At 41.3% G+C, this 22,728-nt stretch overlaps 1 protein-coding gene across 50 annotated transcripts in view; it reads right to left on the reverse strand.

Annotated features, from left to right (window-relative positions):
- Positions 1–22,728, reverse strand: part of trdn (triadin) — a 452,817-nt gene that overhangs the window by 353,769 nt on the left and 76,320 nt on the right. For all 50 annotated transcript variants that reach the window (XM_078212798.1, XM_078212806.1, XM_078212805.1 and 47 more), the window contains one exon: positions 14,050–14,079. In XM_078212798.1, coding sequence (XP_078068924.1) covers positions 14,050–14,079 — 30 coding nt within the window. The remainder of the gene's footprint in view (positions 1–14,049; positions 14,080–22,728) is intronic.

Genomic DNA, 22,728 nt, shown 5'->3' on the forward strand with positions numbered 1-22,728 from the left:
GGAATGGATGAAAATTCCAGAGGTAGTGGATAGAGATTCAAGTGAGGCATGGGTGCCTTGCAGGTGATGGGCTTAGAAGGCAAAGATAGCTGAATCAAGGTACAGACTTCATGAAGCTGCTAACCTTTTCCTTCTGAGTTGCTGACATCCTGCACGGACTGGCAAAGACAGGTGGATTGGACAGAGCAATATGAATGTGCTGGACTGGTGCTGAATATGGCACCGAGACCTTCGAACCCACCTGTTGAAGTTGGGCGGACGAACCAGCTGCCAGCCTGTCAGGAGGGTCAGAGAGGAACTCGACAGTACATAATTAATAAAGTTCCAAGTGCTGAATCCGGCATGGGATCCGCCAATCTGCTCAGCAGAACAGGCGCCGCCTGAGCTGCCCGCCAGTGCACTTAGTCTCAAAATGGGAAAATTCCACCCTAGCACGGTAGCACAGTGGTTAGCACTGCTGCTTCACAGCTCTAGGGACCTGGGTTCGATTCCCGGCTTAGGTTACTGTCTGTGGAGTTTGCACATTCTCCTCGTGTCTGCGTGGGTTTCCTCCGAGTGCTCCGGTTTCCTCCCACAGTCCAAAGATGTGCGGGTTAGGTTGATTGGCCATGCTAAAATTGCCCCTTAGTGTCCTGAGATGCGTAGGTTAGAGGGATTAGTGGGTAAAATATGTAGGGATATAGGGGTAGGGCCTGGGTGGGATTGTGGTCGGTGCAGACTCGATGGGCCAAATGGCCTCTTTCTGTACTGTAGGGTTTCTATAATTCTACAGTTTCAGTCTTTACAACATGTAATACCCAAAAAAGCCACTAAAGAATTCAGTTTTCTAAAATTTCCCGTCAATGTCAAGAGATCATACTCTTTTTATTCAGTAATGTCTTTATCTTCAGGGTTCCTTTGTTGACATAATGGGGGTACTTGTCCTCAGGATTTCTCCCATTCTGTTGCTTTCATTTCAGCAGGAACACCATTGATATATTTAAATTGGGCTTCTGCCAAATTTCCACTGAAGTTACTTCCGCAGTCAAAGAAGGCTTAAGGAGTTTTCAGATTTATATATCAGTCGCTGTACTACTGCAGAGTCTTGGGCGTTATGATTTATTCTCAGGAACAATACCATCAGTTACTGGATTTTCTTCTGTTACATTCAATAATGAGTTACGCATCTAATTTATCACATAATTTACATGTACAGGGAATATATCATTCATAGCTTGGTGTTTTTCTGGTTTTGATAATTAAGAAAGATTTGACGTATATGGTACCTCATCACATCTCTCAGCAATATCTCACCATATCTCACACAAAATAATTTGACATTCAGCAATTATTATAATTTATGCAAAATTGGCTGCTATTTTGGACAGGGGGAAATCGCATAAACAGCAATTAGATGAGCAGTTCATCTGCTTTTGTTTGAGGATGGATTGTCTTCCAATATCTCTCCCTGCTCTTATCCAAATAATGCGATGGAAATGTTAATAATAAATATTGATTTGTGCATGAAGATGGAGGGCATAGTTTAACACCTCATATGACAGACAATAACAAGTTCCTCTCAATGCTGAAGAATGTGCTTGCGGAATAAGCCAGGGCCAAGTGGGACTTCTGTCCCTTACTGGAGAGGATGTCCCATCCTCTGGAGCTGCTGACCAATCAGATTGATAAACGTATGCAGAAAATGTACATCTCAAGTTACTAAAAGTAATACTCATTCAAACTATGCATATTATTGGCTCATAGGAGATAAAAATGACTAAAATAACTGACAGTTTCTTCTATTCTCAACCTCGTCACTCTTAGAAACACACAAAGTTCTGTATTTTATAGTTTGGCAGTATGACATAACTCTGTCAAAAACAATTTCAACTCTAGCAACTATTATTTAATTTCCCTTTGAAATATTATATCATACAGTGTTAGTTTTCAATAAGGTTCAGTGATTAGAATGAGATGGATGAAAATTCAATATATACGACCATCAGTAATTGGCTTCTTCTATCTATGTCATCCTCTTATCTAGATACCTTTGTATAGATTGCACTATATTTGGCTCAAGTGATATATCATCTTATCTAAAGAACAAACCAAAAAAGTCAAGTTTAGTCTTAATGAATTCATAACTTTGAGAAACAAACATTGGGCATATACTCCAACTCTTTCCATCAAAGTCCTCATAAAAGCTTTTAAATCTGTAAAAAGGAAGAGATTAGTAAAAATAAATATGCGTCCCTTCCAGGCAGAGCGAGGAGAGATTATAACGGGAAACATTAATTGAAACAGATGATAAACAAGCATTTTGTATCTGTCTTCACAGCAGAAGACACAATGGGCCTGATTTTACCAAAACTTCGCACCCGTTTTCGCGCCCAATCGCGGTAAAGTTGGGCGTCAGGCCTATACCGCAATCTGCACCTGATTCCGAGCAGATCGCGGCTTTACTGACACCCGATTCGGGCGCGGATCCGGCGCGCGCCCGAATCGGGCAGCCCGATGATTTAACTGTATTTGCATGCATTTAAATTGACTTAATGAACCGCACGCCCAATTCTACTGCCAAATCCCACTTTACCGTCTTTTGGCCTGATCCGCGTCCGCGCTGTTACTGACCTGCAAAATAAAAGTCTGAAGTCGCCGCTGCAGCCTCCGAAGAGCAGGGTCAGAGACTGCAACGGGGTGGGGGGTTGGGAGGGGAGGGGATGTGACGTCTCATCCTCGGGGGGGGGGGGTGGGTGGAATGGGAGGGGAGGGGTTGTGACGTCTCGTCCCCTGGGGGGGGTGGGAGGGGAGGGGGTATGACGTATCACCCTCTGGTCGGGGGGGGTTCCACTGCCTGTCTGCGGCCGATCCCTCCTGGCACCATCACTGGTACACTACCAGCCACAGATTACTCTTCCCTGCAGATGCGAGAGAGCGGGAGAGATGTCTGTGGTTGGTAGTGTACCAGTGATGGTGCCAGGAGGGATCGGCCGCAGACAGGCAGCGGAACCCCCCCCCCTGACCAGAGGATGAGATGTCACACCCCCTCTCCTCCCCCCCTCCCCGCCGCCCCCCCCCGGGGATGATCGGTCATACCCCCTCCCACCGCACACCCCCCCCCTCCCTGACCAGAGGATGAACATCAGAGAGCCGCTCTCTGCTTATTTTTCCGCGCCCGGGCGCGTTGTCAGATTTTTTTCGAAACGCGCATGCGCAGTTCAGAGTTCCGATCGGTCCGCCAGCGCTAAGCCCCGCCCACAGCGTGGATCGGGCCGGAGCCGGCAAAATGCGTATAGGCGCGCTGCAAAGAGGATTCCAGGCGCAGATCTATTTGACGCCCAGATCCGGCATTCAGACTCAAAATGGTAAAATTCCCCCCAATGTATTGGCAATAGTGGAGAGCTGAGAATCCAATGAAAGTAGGAACTTGAAGTAATTAATATCAGTAAAGACTAGGAACTGGAGAAATTAATGGAACTAAAAAAACAGACAAATCCTCTGGACAGATGGCAAACATGTTAGGGTTTTAAAAAGAGGTGGCTGTTTAAGATTGTAAATGCAACAATTTTGATCTTCCAGAATTTCCGAGATTCTAAACCAAGTTCTGCGGATTGGATAGTATTACTTGTAACTCTGCCTTTCAAAAAAGGAGTGAGAGGGGAAAATAAGGAACAACAGGCAAAGTCAACAAAATCTGAGAAAAGAAAATCATGTTTAATTAATCTATTAGGGTTTCTGAGGGTATAGCAAATAGGATAGATAAGGGGAAAACAGTAGAAGTAATATATTTGTATTCTTAGGAGGCATGTAATAAAATCCACACAAAAAGTTGTTACACTAGATGAAAGCTCGTTGGATTGGGTGGACAATGTATATGTGTGGATTAAAGATTGATTAACAGACAGAAAAGAGACAATGAATAACCAAGTCATTTGCAACTCCACAAGGATCAATCTATGTCATTGACATATGGGAGGGGACCCAAGTATATCATACCCAAGTTTGCTGAAGGGAAAATATGCTGTGAGGAGGCTGGAAAGGGATATAGACCAGTTAATTGAATGGACAAGAAGTTGATAGATGGAGCATAATGTGGGAAATGTACAATTATGCACTTTGGAAAGAACAATGGAAAAATGAGATGGAAGTGTGAGATTTTTTTTTTAAAAAAGGCTAGAGACGAGCAAGCATTGAAATTCGGAGGGATTTTGGGACAATTGTACACACACTGCAGCAAATTAACATGAAGATGCGACAAACAATTGGGAAAGCAAATGGTATTATAGCCTATGTTGAAAGAGGGCTGAGTATGAGAGAAAGGGAATCTTGCTAAAATTACACAGGACTTAAATAAGGTTGCCTCTGGAGTATTGTGTGCATTTTTTGTCCCCTTACCTCAGAATCTCATTTCAATGATCTCATTGAAATGTACAAAGCTATTTGCAGGAGGAGGCCATTTGGCCCATTTTGCCTATACCCACTCTCCAAACGAACATCATACCTTTTCCCCATATCCCTGCACATTGTTTCTATTCAACTAATCATCTAATGCCCTCTTGAATGCCTTGATTAAACTCAATTGCCTTTATTAGCCAATGCATAGAGTTTAACAGCAGCAAGGAACTATATAAAATGTTGGTTCGGCCACAGCTAGAATATAGTATGCAGTTCTGGAATCCACATTGTAAGAGGAATGTGATAGAACTGGAAAGGGTGCAGAGGAGATTTACCAGGATATTGCCTAAGCTGGAAAGTTTTACTTAAGAAGAGAAATTGGATAGACTGGGGTTGTTTTCTTTAAAGAGAGGACTAAAGCTGAGGGGGGGGACATGATTGAGATGTATAAAATTATGAGGGGCAAAGATACAGGAGACAGGAAAAAAACTTTTCCCCTTGGTGGAGGGATCAATGACTAAGGGGCATAGATTTAAGGTAAGGGGCAGGAAGTTTATTCGTGATGTGAGGAAAAATCTTTTCACCCAGAGGGTTGAACTTACTGCCTGAAAGGGTGGTGGAGGCAGAGACCCTCATAACATTTAATAAGTATTTAGATGTGGACTTGGATGCAAGGCATACAAGGCTACGGGCCAATTGCTGGGAAATGGGATTAGAATAGATAGTTGGCTTGTCTTTGACCGGCGCAGACTCTGTTATTCTATGACACTGTGAACCTACCTCCACCACATATCCAGGCAATGCATTCCAGACCCAAACAACTCATGTAAAAAAAGTTTTTTTTAAATCAGATTTTTTTTTATACCGATGACGATGAGGGAAAATAATACAAATACAAGTTGAAATGATTTCAGTCTCATTTATAACAGGCCTATAATTTGTTAGCTGAACCAGTGCTGTAACTGGAGTTGAGGTCAGGTAAAAACAGAGGATTCTCAGTAATTTACAAGGTTTCTTGTAGTTAAATTGCCAGGAGGTCAGCTCTCAGATGAACTTGAAGATGGAACAGGTTGGGGGAGATTTTTTCTCCCTCTTTCAAGGTATACCTGTTTTACCTTGGCTGCATTGTTTTGCAATTGGTTCAATGGGTTTTCAGATGGTCTTTCAGATCTCTCATGGTGATTCTCTGATCGGAACTTTTTAAAAGCAGATACAAACATGCCTGCCTTGGGCGGCACGGTAGCACAGTGGTTAGCACTGCTGCTTCACAGCTCCAGGGGACCCGGGTTCGATTCCCGGCTTGGGTCACTGTCAGTGTGGAGTTTGCACATTCTCCTCGTGTCTGCGTGGGTTTCCTCCGAGTGCTCCGGTTTCCTCCCACAGTCCAAAGATGTGCGGGTTAGGTTGATTGGCCGTGCTAAAAATTGCTCCTTAGTGTCCTGGGATGCGTAGGTTAGAGGGATTAGTGGGTAAATATGTAGTGATATGGGGTAGGGCCTGGGTGGGATTGTGGTCGGTGCAGACTCGATGGGCCGAATGGCCTCTTTCTGTACTGTAGGGTTTCTATGATTTCTATGAACCATGTGACCCATACAAGACCTTTCTCAAATAAGGTGTTGATGTGACCTTTTATACTTTAAGTGTTTTGTGATGAGGGGCCATCACAATCTGCTCAATGGCAGCACAATAGCACAGTGGTTAGCACTGTTGCCTCATAGTCTCAGGGACTCGCGTTCGATTCCAGCCTTGGTTGACTGTCTGTGTGAAGTTTGTGTGTTCTTCCTGTGTCTGCGTGGGTTTCTTCTGGGTGCTCCAGTTTCCTCCCACAATCCAAAGATGTGCAGGTTCGGTGGATTGGCCAAGCTAAATTGCCCCTTAGCGTCCAAAGATGTGTCGATTAGGGGGATTAGCAGGGTGAATACGTGGGATTACGGGGATAGGGTAGGTGGGTGGGCCTGGGTGAGATGCTTTGTCAGAGAGTTGTTGCAGACTCAATGGGCCGAATGGGCTCCTTCTGCATTGTAGGGATTCTATGATTCTATGAAGATCAGTGAGACTTAATTTGTATAAATTTAATGCCCATTGTGTTTCAACATCTCTGTTTATTATGGGGCATTGTATTTCTGTTGTTTACAGTTTATCCTTAACAAAAGCGCTGCTGAGTTTCACTAGAATTGTTCTTATTTTCATGAGGTATTTGCATGACTCTCAGGTCTTGTCTGGAGCCAATATTGCCAAAGTCACATGATGTGTTGTCAGCTATCTTAAAAATAGTTTAGTCCATTTTAAAAACTAGAGTTTAAAATTTGTAGTATTTCCATGCCTGTACTGGGCTTGACATTCACAAAGGTCCATGATAGAAATTGGTGACCTCGAGTAGAGTAGACCCTCAAATTGAAGGACAGTCAAGGATGATGAGTTAAATTAGTTAACCCTGGAATTTCTGATAGGATCAGCTAGTTTTGCTGGGCATACGGACCACTCTACCACACTGACACTTTTGGAGCTGGAAACCAGACATTTCCAGGCTACATCAGTGACATTTGAATGTAGCACTTTCCTTTATGGCTACTAATTCACCCACAATAGGAAGGAATGCAGCTAGCATTAAGACAGATAAGCTTAATCTTGCAGCAATCTCATCATCGCTTACTGCAGACTGCAAAAGAGGATATAATTGCATTGAAGGGCAGTTCAAACTCAGTGATCTATCTTAATCACTCTACTTTATTCATTATGATAGATTGTTGATAAAGTCTGGGCATAAAAAATGCATAGCAAATAAATGCACAAGACAAGAAATGATGAACATGATTCTATGTTTCCATGACAACCAATCTCGCTCTTTATCAGATGACAATCAAGTTTATTAAAAAGCACAATGAACTTGACAATGTCTTTATGTAAAGTAACTACTCTTATTATGACAAATAGGCTTCCTCTGCTCTTTATTGCTACATCTGTGCTGATTTCACCCTGATTTATTAATGTAGGATATCATAAATGCTATTAATTATTAGTCACTTTGATAGCAAATGATGAAATCACAATGTAGAATTTTTAACAATGACTTTATCTTGCTTCCTGTATAGGCCAGTAATGATAACAATGTCCTCCAGACATTACCATTTAGGCAATCAACATAAAACCTTTCCTCAGGCAATTAACCTTCAGGGTGTTAGTCACTTACATTTTTGTCCAAAGCACATTTTTCACATCCCTTTTATTTTTTCCCAACTCCGAGCACCAGACACTTGCTTCCAGTCAGCAGCATAGGGCATTCGATCATTTCACTGCCATTGTCAATGCCAAACCATCACAGACATGAGGTACAATTCAGATGAGATCATAGACCATAGAACATCATGGAGATGTTTCTTTCAGTCTGCAGCCCGCTATGAAGCTACCCAAGTTTGATCCTTTTTTAGTCCAAAGTGGATGCCCTCAAATTTCCCTACATTTAAATCCATTTGTCACAGTTTTTCACAATCACAGAATCTATTAATAACACTTCAATATCCCTTTGCAGGAGAAAATTGCCTGCAATAGAGAAGAAAAGCTACATTGCAGAAGGTCTCTTTAACTCTGTTCTCTCAAACCTAATGGAGAGGTCGTACAAAAAAAGATTGGGCAGCTATTGTTGGTTATGTAGCATCACTTTAAGAGTCTATGTGGTATAGGGAATGGTTAACCATTCCCTATATTATGGTTAACTATTCCCTATATTGCAACAGTGTATGAAGGTGGTGGGTACTGTTGTTCTCATAGAGTCATAGAGTTATAGAGATTTACAGCATGGAAACAGACCCTTCGGCCCAACTTGTCCATGCTGCCCTTTTTTAAAAACTCCTAAACTAATCCCAATTGCCTGCATTTGGCACATATCCCTCTATACCCATCTTACCCATGTAACTGTCTAAATGCTTTTTAAAAGACAAAATTGTACCCGACTCTACTACTTTCTCTGGCAGCTTGTTCCAGACAGTTCTATTCTATTTCTATTTGGGGTGGGGGGCAGTTCTGGTGTGTGAATCTGGAGGAGCTGGTTATATAATCCTTTTGGGGTTTTTTAGGCCACCTACAATCTGCATCATCTGTCATTCTTGGAAAGATACAAAGCCAAAAGGTTGGTGACAAATGGGATTCAAAATAGCCATATAATGAATTGAACAAAATACAAGGCACAGCAGGTTCAAATTTGTAAATATTTTACATCAGTTTTGGCAAATTATGGTGATAGTGAAGACTGTATTGAAAATTATGAAGACTATATTGAAGAGATGTACTCATTGCGAATTACTTGAAGTTGCACAGTGCAGACAATATTGTAAAAAAAAATACGGTTGTCGCTATTCTGCTGAATTCAATAGGAGTACTCGACTATGGAGCAGTGAGACTTGGTTTCCCCAAACAAACCCAGCAGCAAATTGTATAGCTTGAAGGTGTTACTATGGAATCACCTGGGGGAAAAGGGTCAATGACAGAGTGGCAGCTTTGGAGAGACATAAGTTATTCATCAAGGTCAAGGGCAGACAGAGTCGACCAGCAACTGTGCAGCAAAAACACTACTCACTAAATTGCAACTACAGGGACGAAAACTGGATGGAAACCCAAGAGAACATTTAATTAGTGGTCTACTGTGTTGAATCAGCATTACACAAGCTTATAGAAAGAGTGAATGCAGAACCAAGGCTGATATTTTGAGAGGCAGTGGACCATGCACTTGCATTTGAATCAATAGCAGGGGAGACATGGGAAATGAGAAGTGAACCACCACAGACAGGAGTTGAGTTTGCGTGAGGAGGATCAGACCCCTTGGCAAATACCTTGTGTGCAAAGCCATGAAAAATTTTGCAGTACAAGGAGCAGGGCAGTGACAAACAAAATAATGCTTTTGATGTGTAGTCACCACCTTTACGTGTTTTGGTTTAAATCAACCACTTGCAGATGGTGCTCAAAAACTGGGCACTGAGAGGAAATGCCAAAACACAAGAAACAATTCAAAGGTCAAACAGAACTATACATGTAATCAGAGGCAAAGGCAGCGTAAACAAAGAGAGTACAAATACAGAAATTGATGCAGTTACTAGTGGTAGTGAGAGCGAGGATAATGATAACAATGAATATGCCTATACTATTTTGAAATTATAAGAAGATGCAAGTTTTAGCAAAGGGGTAGTAGTAGCTTCAATCAGAGATAGAAGTTAAGGTTATCACCATGGAAGTTAATACTGAGTCCAGTATAACAATGTTACCTTTGGCTTTTCATGAAGCTAACTTAACTCATTTATCTTTGTTCAAAGCAGCCAAGTCATTTGTCAGTTCTGCAGGAGTAAGTGTCGAACCCACTGGAAGGGTGAAATTTAGATATGCTAACTTTAAAGTGAGCTGAATTTGTACGTTCTGGAGTGTGTAAAGTACATATTACTGGGTAGAGATTGGTTGGAAGTAATTACTTTGAAGTGGATCACTAGATAGGTCAGTTGATCAGAGTCTATGATGAGGCAGGAAGTACATAGTCTTAGTGAGTATAAGTTGGAGAAGCACTCAATTTGTTCAATGGAAGTTAGTTTATCTCTTGCACATCAAGGCAAAAATGGCTGTGGGTGTTATTCCAGTAAGAACAAAACTGTACAAAAGTTCTTTATGAAGTGAAAAGAGCAAATTGAACAGGAGTTGGATTGTCTCCAAAAATCAGGTGTCTTGACACCAGTCCCACACATGGACAGAATTTTGTCAGTGGCATGCCATTTCCGACAGCGTAACCAGAAGTATGCACCACTTCTACTCTTGCTTTTTACAGTTTCCTACACAATTACAATTAAAATTTAAAGAGCTGGTGTTGAGCACAGAGACACATGCGCTCATGTGGAGGGATATGGCTGAAACTTCCCTATCCAACTCCATTAATATAAGACTTGAGAGCACAAAGATGACATGGGTGCTTTTCAAAATTAAATTTCACTTGTAAATGTTTCACATGACATTGATTTTACTTTATTCGTGTGAGCATCATTGTTATTTGTTGAGACTAGTTTAGTTAGAGAGTTAAATGTACTGGCACACCTCATGGTTGACCTCATTGATGGTTTACAGGAGAGTTAGGGATATTTCCTTTATTGTTTTCTTTGTACACTCTCTTTTGAATGTTTATGCTGGTGTTCAGTGTTGTACTCCCCATCCTGTGGCACATGGTTGAACTGGCTGTCTAAAAGTCCCAGTGACCATCGCATTGTGAAGGACAACATCTGAGATCACTCTCGGCAGGGATAAGTGAAATGTGCTCGGTGAATTCAGTGTCCTGTAAGGACTCTGGCAGCCAACACCCTGAGGTGGACACACATTTGGACGTTGCTGACACGACACTTTAGGCCCCTCATTTTTACCTTGACAGATTCCCACCCACTTCCTCCCTGCCAACCCCTACGCCTGGATGCCAGACCCTTCCTGCTTCACCCCTCCAAATGTCCGACCCCACCTTCTGTACTCCCTTATATCCCTCTTTCATTCCTCCATACCCCTGACCCCAATCCATATACCTCACCCCCACCACTGGCATACCCTTACGAGTCCTGAGCCTCCATAGAAACTGCCGTTCTCCTGCTTCCCTCCCTTTGGCTGTAAAGTTAACAACCGCTAACCTCAGACAAAACTGCCCAGTGCCCGGTGGTGCACACTACCTTTAAACAAAGGTGAACCAGGTGTCACGAGATTCTCGTGAGTCACTGACTTTATCTTGAAAGTAGACACATTTTAAAAAGATTTCACGTTAATTAGAATTCATAGCCTGCAATATATTACAAGTATGAATTTACCACAGGCCAGTATGAGGCTTGATACACTGCAAATGCATCTCAGCCTGCCATTGGGAAATCGAGATTTGGCATCCCACCTAAGTCAGTCAGCTTTCCTGCTCTTGTGGACTCTTCAAAATTCCTCCCAGTGAGTGGAGTTCACCCATCGTTATGATCCCAAACTATATGACATTGAGCCAAGTGGTAACCCTGAACATAACAGTTGAAAATATACTGTCATGGTTGAGTAGAGAAATGGTATTTACCAAGTTAGACCGTGTTACCAAGTTACCATGTTAGCATGTCTACAATCAGCTAAAGCTAGATTAAGAGTCGAAGAACTACTTGATCCTTCCCATCCATAAAAGTCTGTTCCAATGAACAGATCGTTGTCTGACATTAATACTGCACCAGCTATTTGAAGGAATGCAACAGAACAGGTTCTAGGATGAACATCCACTTAGCACCAAGACATCTCAGGGCCCAAAAGTCCAAGAGGAAGGAGATCATTTCCTGAGCTCTAAAGCAGCCTGACCAAAGAGAGGAACTTCAAACATTGCTCAAGACCAATCTGGAAAATCTTCACATGTCCAATTTAATTCCAGAACAATGGGACAAATTTTTTAAAAATCAGTTGTACTAGACTCCTGTGCCCAGACCTTCAAGTTTGAGCATTGCTGTCACCAGGGCTGGTTCAATGAAAATGTTGTAGAAATATGTGACCACTGCGCAACATAACTAGGCCAATATGACCGCAACTGTCTTGAGTGGGAGATCTGAAGCACACCTTCAAAATTCGGATGGGGGTCAAGTAAGGCTGTGTGATAGCCCCTCCATACTATTTGCAAACTATTTGACAATGTTTATTCACCTCATCAAAGATGACTGGCTTCTCAACAATTATTTATTTATTTCTGTCAGTTATGATTCCATCCAAATTCCCTTTGGTTTCAGTTTTGCTGTGGCTCTATTTGATGCCATATTCTGCTGCCTTCATGTCAAGGACAGCTATTCTCACAACTTCTCCAGCATTCAGCTTGTATCCATGTATGGAGAAAAACTGTGCTGATGGCAGGAACCACGTAGATATGGCAGAATGCAAGTTGAGCCCTGTGAGCAGATAATTAATGAGTAGAAACAGGAAATGCTGGAAATACTCAGCAAATTAGGCAGCATCTGTGAAGAGAAGCAAAGTCAACATTTCAAGTCAATGATGATACTTAAGGTATAAATCATCATTCCGGTGAAAGCTCATCAATCTGAAATGTTAACTCTGTTTCTTTGCACAAATGCTGCCTGACCTGCTGAGCGTTTCCAGCATTTTCTGTTTTTATTTCAGATTTCTAGCATCTGCAGTATTTTGCTTTTGAATTAGGGAGCAGATGTCTCTTTATGGTACCATTGATAACTCCTTCCATCACTTTATGAAATTGGCAAGGATTTGATGGATGGGTCAGTTTAATCATGTTTTATTGTTGATAGTACAGACTTAGGCAATCCGAGCTTGTCAGGCAGGCTGTAGTGTGGCAGGTAGTGTTGTATCCCCTGGCAGATACAATATGGCCAGGGGATCAACTAGCTTTGGTCCACAGGTCTTCAACTGTACACTCACTGGCCCAAGTTCACCTTTGACTACTGTCGAGTTGATTGAACATTTATTCTTTACTCTGTAAACCTTCCACCTCACTCTGATCCGAACACTTCTGAGGTAACACTGATGTGCAGATACTACTCAGTTTAATGCTATTCTCTAAAAAGAAAATTGCGCTGAGTTTTCACTTGACTTCCAGGTACAAAAATTACATTGAAGAGCACCACCTGTTGCAGAAGCTGCCTAAATTTCATTTCTGTTGAAATAAATGCAAACAAAAATTGGGTGGTTTTGCTAACATACAGCCAATTCCCAATGTCAGTTTTACATCTCAGTGGTAAGTTGAAAATGCATCTCATAGTCTTGCATCAAAGGAACAGTTGAACATGAAACTCATTTTAAAATATCTCACTTGCATTACTTGTACAAGTAATACAAAGTGGCAAATTCAAGTAATGCTTTGTTTGGTCTAATGAAGCATAAATGTATCATCTATTGCAAAGCATATTGATTCATTGGAATGAACAGCAGACAGTCCACGGACTTACAGATAAAGATGCAAAATGCTGTTTGGCTGAATGGAGCTAAATCAGTATCAATTGTGCCACTTATGTATTTAAATAGTTTAATTGAAAATTATCAATAGTAGATCCTCCATTGAGTAACAGACTTCATTAAATGTGAAATCCTTTAACTGTTCGTGAAAATTGACATTTTGAAAATGAAAAACATTGCAGATATTAGGTAAACGTTGTAATCATTTAAAGACTGAAACAGTGCAAATACTGTAAATTTGAAAAACAAGTTTAAGTTTAAATTTAAATATCAGTGTCACAAGTAGGCTTACATTAACACTGCAATGAAGTTACTGTGAAAATCACCCAGTCGCCACATTCTGGCGCCTGTTCAGGTACATTGAGGGAGAATTTGGCATGGCCAACCAGCATGTCTTTCAGACTGTGGGAGGGAAATTGGAACACCCAGAGGAAACTCACGCAGACACGGGAAGAATGTGCAGACCCCACACAGACAATGACCCAAACTGGGAATTGAACCCAGGTCCCTGGCACTGTGAAGCAGCAGTGCTAAAACAAGGGCTCTATTCAGAAGCTGAATATATTAATATGATATTTCAGGCATGAAACAGATTAAATACAGCTCAATACGGCAAACATACAATTTTCAAATTTTATGTGATACAACAGCACTGAATGTCAAATATGTCACGAGCTTTCCTCTTATTAAAGAAAGCTCCAGGAGTGTGTTACATTAAAATGAGAAACCACCAACCTTTTCTTTTAGATGGAGGATGAGATTCATCTGAATAAAAAAGACAAGAGAATTTTTTTTGGAATTACATTTCTGGAAGATAACCCAGTGAAAAATCATAGTTCTTCTAATGAAAAAAAGGAGATTGGAAATAGTCTTCAAGAATACAATTGCCGAAATATTCAGTCCAAGCACATATTAAAATATTTTAAATATTTAAATAAATCCCAATGCCCGCCAAGTTCAATTTTCCAAAACTCTATAAATCTGATATGATTCGATCCTTTCTCCAGACAAAATAAAACGGAAACTATGTTTTTTTTTCCTAAAAAATACATGACATTTATAAAATTAAGTCAAAAACTAGCAAATTAGTCAAAAACACATTTGGGGTAGAAATCACTCCCAAAGCAGTCAGGAAAATGTTCTCTCGTAACTATCTATCCTCAGAAGCTGGTTGTTATCCTCAGAAATAAATGAGGCAAAAAAAACTGGAGAGAAGGAAATCACTCGTGTTTCAATTACAAGAAATAGAATAACTGCTTAACTAGGCTTATAGTTGTACAATCTCCAAAGATTGATAACTGGCTTTGAATAAGTTCCATTTAGCTGTAGGGTGTTTATCCCCAAAAAGATCCAAAATAAATTCCACCAATCATAAAATTGAAACTTTTACAATTTCATCTTGTGTTCACAGTCTTGATGGCGTTCTTTAGGGTTTGACTGTTTCCCTAAGAAAGCTAATCAGGCTGTAATTCATAAAACCACAATTATTTATTTTCAACTCAATGGACACCTCAGTAATCCCACACAAGGTTGTACTTCTCCTTCACTCCAGACTTGTTACCTAACTCATATGACATTTCGTCATTGTTGCTTCTGATGTTAACCCTTTGCTCTACATCGTCCCGCAAGTCTTTATCCCAATTATATACATCCTCCTACATCATGTTTGCATGGGTTTCCACCGGGTGCTCCGGTTTCCTCCCACAGTCCAAAGATGTGTGGGTTAGGTTGACTGGCCATGCTAAAATTGCCCCTTAGTGTCCTGAGATGCGTAGGTTAGAGGGATTAGTGGGTAAATGTGTAGGGATATGGGGGTAGGGCCTGGGTGGGATTGTGGTCGATGCAGACTCGATGGGCCAGATGGCCTCTTTCTGCACTGTAGGGTTTCTATGATCTCTATGATTTGTGCCCCAAAATCACAGGTTTCACAGAGGTAATCTCTGATGTGCATTGACTAATTTCCCTAATCTTGTTCTGATCTTATTCTGAGTTTGAGAACTATCTGCATTCTCTCTTCATTCATGTGTTCTTCCCCTGGGTGGCTGCAGAGTTTTGTCTTGTTTTCGGTTCCTTGTCTCTTCCGGATCTGAATCGTCGGTCCAAGTTCCTATTGGCTTCCATCCAAATGGTATCAAAGCTTTTCAGTCCTTTCATAGATTTCCTTGGTCTGCTTTGAATCAAAAGGATCTCAACTGTGAACCTCTTGCTGTTCTTATGCCTTCTTTCCGTTGGTCCCGTATCCATATTCTCTCCCTTAGCTGTAGCAATCTTAAACCTCATGCTCTGTGCCTGAAGTTACAAGTTTGGTTGCATCTGTGATGTTCCTCATACTTTCTAACTCTCTCATGATCATCTAAGGTAATGTTAGGCTGTAGTTTTTGTTGTAGAGCTAGAAGTTGTGTTTGCTGCCATTTTTCAATCAGCAATTCTGATGGTGAGAGCCCGTCTTGTACAGTGAGGTTCTATAACTAAGAAGGGCTAAGTTCATATCTTTGTTCTTTTTCATCGATTCCTTGATTGTTCAAATTCCTCTTCCTGATTCTGCATTCAACTAAGGATATCTAGGCAAGCTAGTAATGTGGCATAGTGGTTAGCACTGCTGCCTCACAATGCCAGGGACCTGGGTTCGATTCTCAACTTGGGCCATTGTCTGTGTGGAGATTGCACATTCTCCCCGTGTCTGCATGGGTTTCCTCCGGGTGCTCCGGTTTCTTCCCACATTCTGAAAGTTGCGCTGGTTAGGTGCATTGACCCGAACAGGCGTCGGAATGTGGCAACGAGGGGAATTTCACAGTAACTTAATTGCAATGTTAATATAAGCCTTACTTGTGACTAATAAATAAACTTTAACTTTAAGTGCATTAAACCACATTCTTGTGTAGAGTTGTGGAATAATTTATCAGCAAACTGAGGACTGTTGTTTGGCACTGCAATCTTCAGCATGCCATGTGTCGCAAAGATTCTCTTCAGTAATTGAATGACTGCCTCCACCATGATGCAGTACAATCTGTTCACTTCAATCCATCTGGAGTAGTAGTCAATGATGATGATAAATACTTTGCTTTAAACTCAGAAAAATCCATTCCCAGGTGTTCCCATCACCAGTGGTTTGCTCTGCTATTGGCTATTCACTGCATCTTAGACAATTCTAGATTAAGTCTTCTACAGAATGATTAATGCCTGGCCACCAAACTGATTGCTGGGCCCTTACTCCGCATTTTAATACCCCCAAATGACCTTGATGTATTTTTTGGAGTGATTTGATTTGAAATGTTTCAGGGATGATGAGTCATTAAAAACTAAGAAATCAGCAATGATTCTGAGATGTTTTCTCTGTTGAAATTACTGGCATAGTACTGCGTTGTTAGGAGTGGACATCCTCTCTGGCCATACTCTTTTATTTGGATGCATTCATCATCCTACTGTTGTGCTTGCTTAATCTCTTGTGTCTTCCCTGTGGCTTGTAAGTGTTTGGTAATGAGTGAAGTATATGCTTCCACTTACTCAGTGAAGTACAAATCTTCCATTTTGACTCCTTCCAGTAGTATTCTTGATAGCGCATCTACTGGCATATGGTGCTTCCCTTTCACACACTCTGTCTCTGTATCTTATTTTATTAGTCTGAGTCTGAAATATTGAATTTTATGGGGCATTTTTACAATCTCTTTTTGGCTAAGGCGATTTGTGGCCAGTTTCAATTTTAAACCTTAATCCCAGGACATTCCATCAGAGAACTTCTTGCAGACCCATGTGGCTGGCAATGCTTCTTTCTCGATGATTGCATAACCTTTCTCAGTTTCTGAGTGACCTTGAGGCATAATAAACTGGTCTCATTGTCCATTCTTTTGAACTTGAAACAAAACTGCACCCAAACATTTAGACGATGCATCCACTGTTATAATTGGTGGCAATTCTGGATCATAGTGTGCTAGGACTTCAGGTGAAATTAGAAGATTTTTGATCTTGTGAAAAGCATTTGCTGGCCTACATTTCAGCACCATTGCTGACCTTGTCTCAACAGCTGCCTCAATGACTCATTGACTTCTACCAAATTTGGAACTAGCCTAAAAGTTTGACAATCTCAAGGAATCTTTGCAAATCTTGATGTTCCTAGTCTGTGAGGACTCTCTAATCACCTTGATTTTCAGTGGGTCTGCTGTTATTCCTGTAGCTTGCATAATGTGCCCTAGAATTTAATCATTGGCATTGCAATCACATCTCTTGTTCAATGTCAAACCTGATTCCTGTAGAACTATGAGGATCGATCTAACTCTACGTTATTTTCTTCTTTTGATGAAGCATGTACGAGTATGTCGACCACCTGGCACGTTACTCATTCCATGCCTTCCAGGGTCTGATAAGTTGTTGTTTGGAAAATGCCTGATACAGTAGCAATTCTGAATGGTAACCTGTTAAAACAATACTGACTGAATGGTGTTACAAAAGTGGTTAACAGTCTGGACCTTTTGTCCAGAGGCAACTCCCAAAAGCCACTGTTTGCACCTAATTCGATGAATAAGGTATTTTTTACTGATTGAGCATGTGCTTAATCTTGCTCTTGACTTTGTCTAAGAGTGGGTGAGGGACTTTTGTTGGTGTAAAAAGGCAAATTCGTTTAGTATCAGCTTTTGGGTGACATGATATTCTATCTTCAGCTTTCCTAACCCTGAAAATAATGTGGTGAATTCATTCCTGAATACATTATTGGACTACCCATCAGGAAGTTAATCAATTTTGTAGATCAGCCTTAATTGTAAGCATGCTTTCCTGCTTAATAATGATGAGTCTTGATTCTGTATTTCTTTTCATACCAACCAAATAAACTAACTCAAATTAACTTAGGGACAAAGTAAAAGGGGCAGCTCCCCAAAAGGAGAGGGAACAGCCCGAATCAAAAATCAATCACAAAGGAAACTTAAAACATCAAATCATAATGTGGTTTTCGGGGTTTATAATACAGCCCAGCCCCTGCGGTGCCCAGCAGGCGCAGAAACTCTTGATTCTGTATGACATACAGAGTTCAATGATTTCTTTATCCTTGTATCTAAATCTAGCCAAATATTGACCTGTGACTTTCAGTGTGATCCCTTCTGGACTTTGAGGCGTAACTGAATGGATGATGGCTGTAGTGATGTATTTAAGTCACTTTACTTCATCAGGTAAGACTGAAACACCTGCAGCTGTGTTTAATTGAACATCTGTAGGCTGTCAACTTGCATTTTAATGTTCCAATAATTATTTTCTGTTTCATTAATTTCCCCTTGGAAAGTTATTTGATTTTTTTTCTGTGGCTTTTCCATTTCTTTTATTTGTTTGGCCTTGTTATTTGTTCTTTATTTTCTTGCAGGCTATTGATGTTTTAAATCAGAAGACAATTTTAGGATTTCCTAACTTTCCACTGTTATAGCATTCCACTCCCCTGCTAGGAATTCTTCCCTTTTGTACAGGGTTTTCCCACCACACCAAGAGCATTTCAGAATGGTGGTTGGCATGCTTTTCTCCAGTTTTACAGACTACTACTTTTATGCACACTCTCTTTCCTATCTGACATTTTTGAATGGCCTCATTCCTGCATTTCCAAGTGACATTGCTTTCTCCATGAACAATTGTTCTATTTTGCTTTCTCAGCTCAGTCTGTCACACAATTTGAACTGCTTTAGTGAGAGTTAGATTTCTTGTCTGTAAGAGACCTGAGTTTCATCTAGGTTCCCAACCATGATACAACTGCATATTGATTCATCTTTCAGGACTCCATCGTTGTAATTTTCTGCTAGCCTAGTCAGGACATTAATGAATGGATTCATGCATTTCGCTGGTTTTTGTTTCCACTTATTAAATTTTGCGTGTGCAAACCTGATACCTAGAAACTCTCTTCCTCCAAATGTCCCAGTGTTGAGCCTATTGTAAGCTTTCAGTCCTTTGCAATGGTTCTGGGACTGTAGACTCCATGCTTGTCCTAAGCTCTGGATCTGCTGTTGCTTCAGTAGTCTGGCTTGCAAATTCTGGTTTGTGCTCAATGCTGTTCGGACGCTTGGTCTGTGTCTCAGCTTGCAGTTGCTGCAGCCCCAATGCTTAGAGTTTTTCAAGTAAGTTTCAATCAATTTTCTTTTTATCCTTCTTCCAAGGATCTGTAGGTCTGTCAGAGCTGTAGTCTTTTCTTGGAGTTTTTCTGGGTCTTTTACTCACTGCCCATTGTCACCATGTTTTGTCATGTGTCCAGGGTCTAAATGGTGTTCTTTAGGGTTTGACTGTCTCTCTAAGAAAGCTAATTAAGACTGCAGTTAGTAAAATCTTTATTATTTCTTTACATGTATGGCTTTATGTACAACTCAGTCACTCTACCTACAGTTATACTTCCCTTTCCCACCGGACCTCTGTTACTTAGTCATGTGGCATTGTATCACAGTTACATCAGCATCGGGGCATGGATGGGTACATGGGACTGGTATATTATAGCAATTACTGAAACATGGCAAAGGGAAGGACAGGACTGGCAGCTCAATGTTCCAGGGTACAGATGCTATAGGAAACATAGAACAGAAGGTAATAGAGGAGGGGGAGTTGCACTTTTGATTAGGGAAAACATCACGGTAGTACTGAGAGGGGATATATCCGAGGGTTCGCCCACGGAGTCTATATGGGTAGAACTGAAAAATAAGAAGGGGGAAGTCACATTGATAGGGTTGTACTATAGGCCCCCAAATAGTCAGCAGGAAATTGAGGAGCAAATTTGTAAGGAGATTACAGATAGCTCCATGAAAAATAGGGTGGTAAGAGTAAGGGATTTTAACTTTCCCAACATTGACTGGGACAGCCATAGTATTAGAGGCTTGGATGGAGAGAAATTTGTTGTGTATATTCAAGAAGAATTTTTCATTCAGTATGTGGATGGCCTGACTAGTGAGGGGGCAAAACTTGACTTCCTCTTGGGAAATAAGGAAAGGTAGGTGACAGAAGTGTTAGTGAGGGATCACTTTGGGACCAGTGACCATAATTCCATTAGTTTTAATATAGCTATGGAGAATGATAGGTCTGGCCCAAATGTTAAAATTCTATATTGGGGCAAGGCCAATTTTGATAGTATCAGGCAGGAACTTTCAACAGTTAATTGGGGGAGTCTGTGAGAAGGCAAAAGGATGTTTGGAGTCGCTCCAAAGTGTGTTAACCAGGGTTCAGGGTAAGCACATTCCTCTTAGAGTGAAGGGCAAGGCTGGTAGAAGTAGGGAATCCTGGATGACTCAGGATATTGAGGCCCTGGTCAAGAAGAAGAAGAAGGAGGCACATGACATGCATAGGCAGCTGGGATCAAGTGGATCCCTTGAAGAGCATAGAGGGTGCAGAAATAGAGTTAAGAGAGAAATCAGGAGGGCAAAAAGGGGACACGAGATTGTTTTGGCAGATAAGGCAAAGGAGAATCCAAAGAGCTTCTACAAATATGTAAGGGCCAAAAGAGTAACTAGGGAGAGAGTAGGATCTCTTAAGGATCAACAAGGTAATCTATGTACGGATCCACAAGAGATGGGTGAGATTTTAAATGATTATTTCTCATCAGTTCACTGTTGAGAAAAGTATGGATGTTAGGGAACGTGGGGAAATAAATAATGATGTCTTGCGGAGTGTACATATAACAGAGAGGGAGGTGCTGCAAGTCTTAAAGCGCATCAAGGTAGATAAATCCCAGGACCTGATGAAGTGTATCCCAGGACATTGTGGGAGGCTGAGGAGGAAATTGCGGGTCCCCTAGCAGAGATATTTGAATCATCAATAGTCACAGGTGAGGTGCCTGAAGATTGGAGGGTGGCAAATGTGCCTTTGTTTAAAACGGGCTGCAGGGAAACGCCTGGGAACTACAGGCCAGTGAGCCTCACTTCTGTGATGGGTAAGTTGTTAGAAGGTATTTTGGGAGACAGGATCTACAGGCATTTAGAGACACAAGGGCTGATTAGGGACAGTCAGCATGACTTTGTGAGTGGAAAATCATGTCTCACAAATTTGACTGAGTTTTTTGAAGGGGTAACCAAGAAGGTTGATGAGGGCAGTGCAGTTGATGTTGTCTACAGGGACTTTAGCAAGGTCTTTGACAAGGTACCGCATGGTAGGTTGTTGCATAAGGTTAAATTACACGGGACCCAGGGTGAGGTAACCAAATGGATACAAAATTGGCTTGATAACAGAAGCCAGAGAGTGGTTGTAGAGGGTTATTTTTCAAACTGGAGGCCTGTGACCAACGGTGTGCCTCAGGGATTGGTGCTGGGTCCACTGTTATTTGTCATTTATATTAATGATTTGGATGAGAATATAGGAGGCATGGTTAGTAAGTTTCCAGATGACACCAAGATTGGTGGCATAGTGGATAGTGGAAAAGGTTATTTTGGATTGCAATGGGATCTTGATCAATTGGGCTAGTGGGCTGATGAATGGCAGATGGAGTTTAATTTAGATAAATGCGAGGTAATGCATTTTGGTGGATTGAACCAGGGCAGGGCTTACTCAGTTAATGGTAGGGCGTTGGGGAGAGTTACAGAACAAAGAGATCTAGGGGGGGTACAGGTTCATAACTCCTTGAAAGTGGAGTCACAGGCGGACAGAATGGTGAAGAAGGCATTCGGCATGCTTGGTTTCATTGGTCCAAACATTGAATACAGGAATTGGGACATCTTGTTGAAGTTGTACAAGACATTGGTAAGGCCACAGTTGGAATACTGTGTACAGTTCTGGTCACCCTATTATAGAAAGAATATTATTAAACTAGACAGAGTGCAGAAAAGATTTACTGGGATGTTACCGGGACTTGATGGTTTGAGTTATAAGGAGAGGCTGGATAGGCTGGGACTTTTTTCTCTGGAGTGTAGGAGGCTTAGGGGTGATCTTATGGAGGTCTGTAAAATAATGAGGGGCATAGATCAGCTAGATAATCAATATCTTTTCCCAAAGGTAGGGGAGTCTAAAACTAGAGGGCATAGGTTTAAGGTGAGAGGGGAGAGATACAAAAGGGTCCAGAGAGACAATTTGTTCACACAGAGGGTAGTGAGTGTCTGAAACAAGCTGCCAGAGTTTGTAGTAGAAGAGGTACAATTTTGTTTTTTAAAAAGTGTTTAGACAGTTACATGGGTATAAAGGAACATGGGCCAAATGTGGGCAATTGGGATTAACTTAGGGGTTAAAAAAAAGGGGTGGCATGGACAAGTTGGGCCAAAGGGCCTGTTTCCATGCTGTAAACCTCTATGACTCTATGATGTTAAGCCTTTACTGTACAACCTCCAGACCAGAGTGAGTTACTCCCAGTTATCAGGGCATGGAAACCAAGGGTAGAAATCAGACCTCATTGCTTCTGCTTTAACAGTTATATAAACTCACTGAGGGACCATTTCAGGGACCAATGCCCTGCAACTAAAGGACAGTCAAGGTATCTGA

This window comes from Mustelus asterias, chromosome 5 (genome assembly GCF_964213995.1).
Source record: "Mustelus asterias chromosome 5, sMusAst1.hap1.1, whole genome shotgun sequence".
In the NCBI taxonomy this organism is placed as follows: domain Eukaryota; kingdom Metazoa; phylum Chordata; class Chondrichthyes; order Carcharhiniformes; family Triakidae; genus Mustelus; species Mustelus asterias.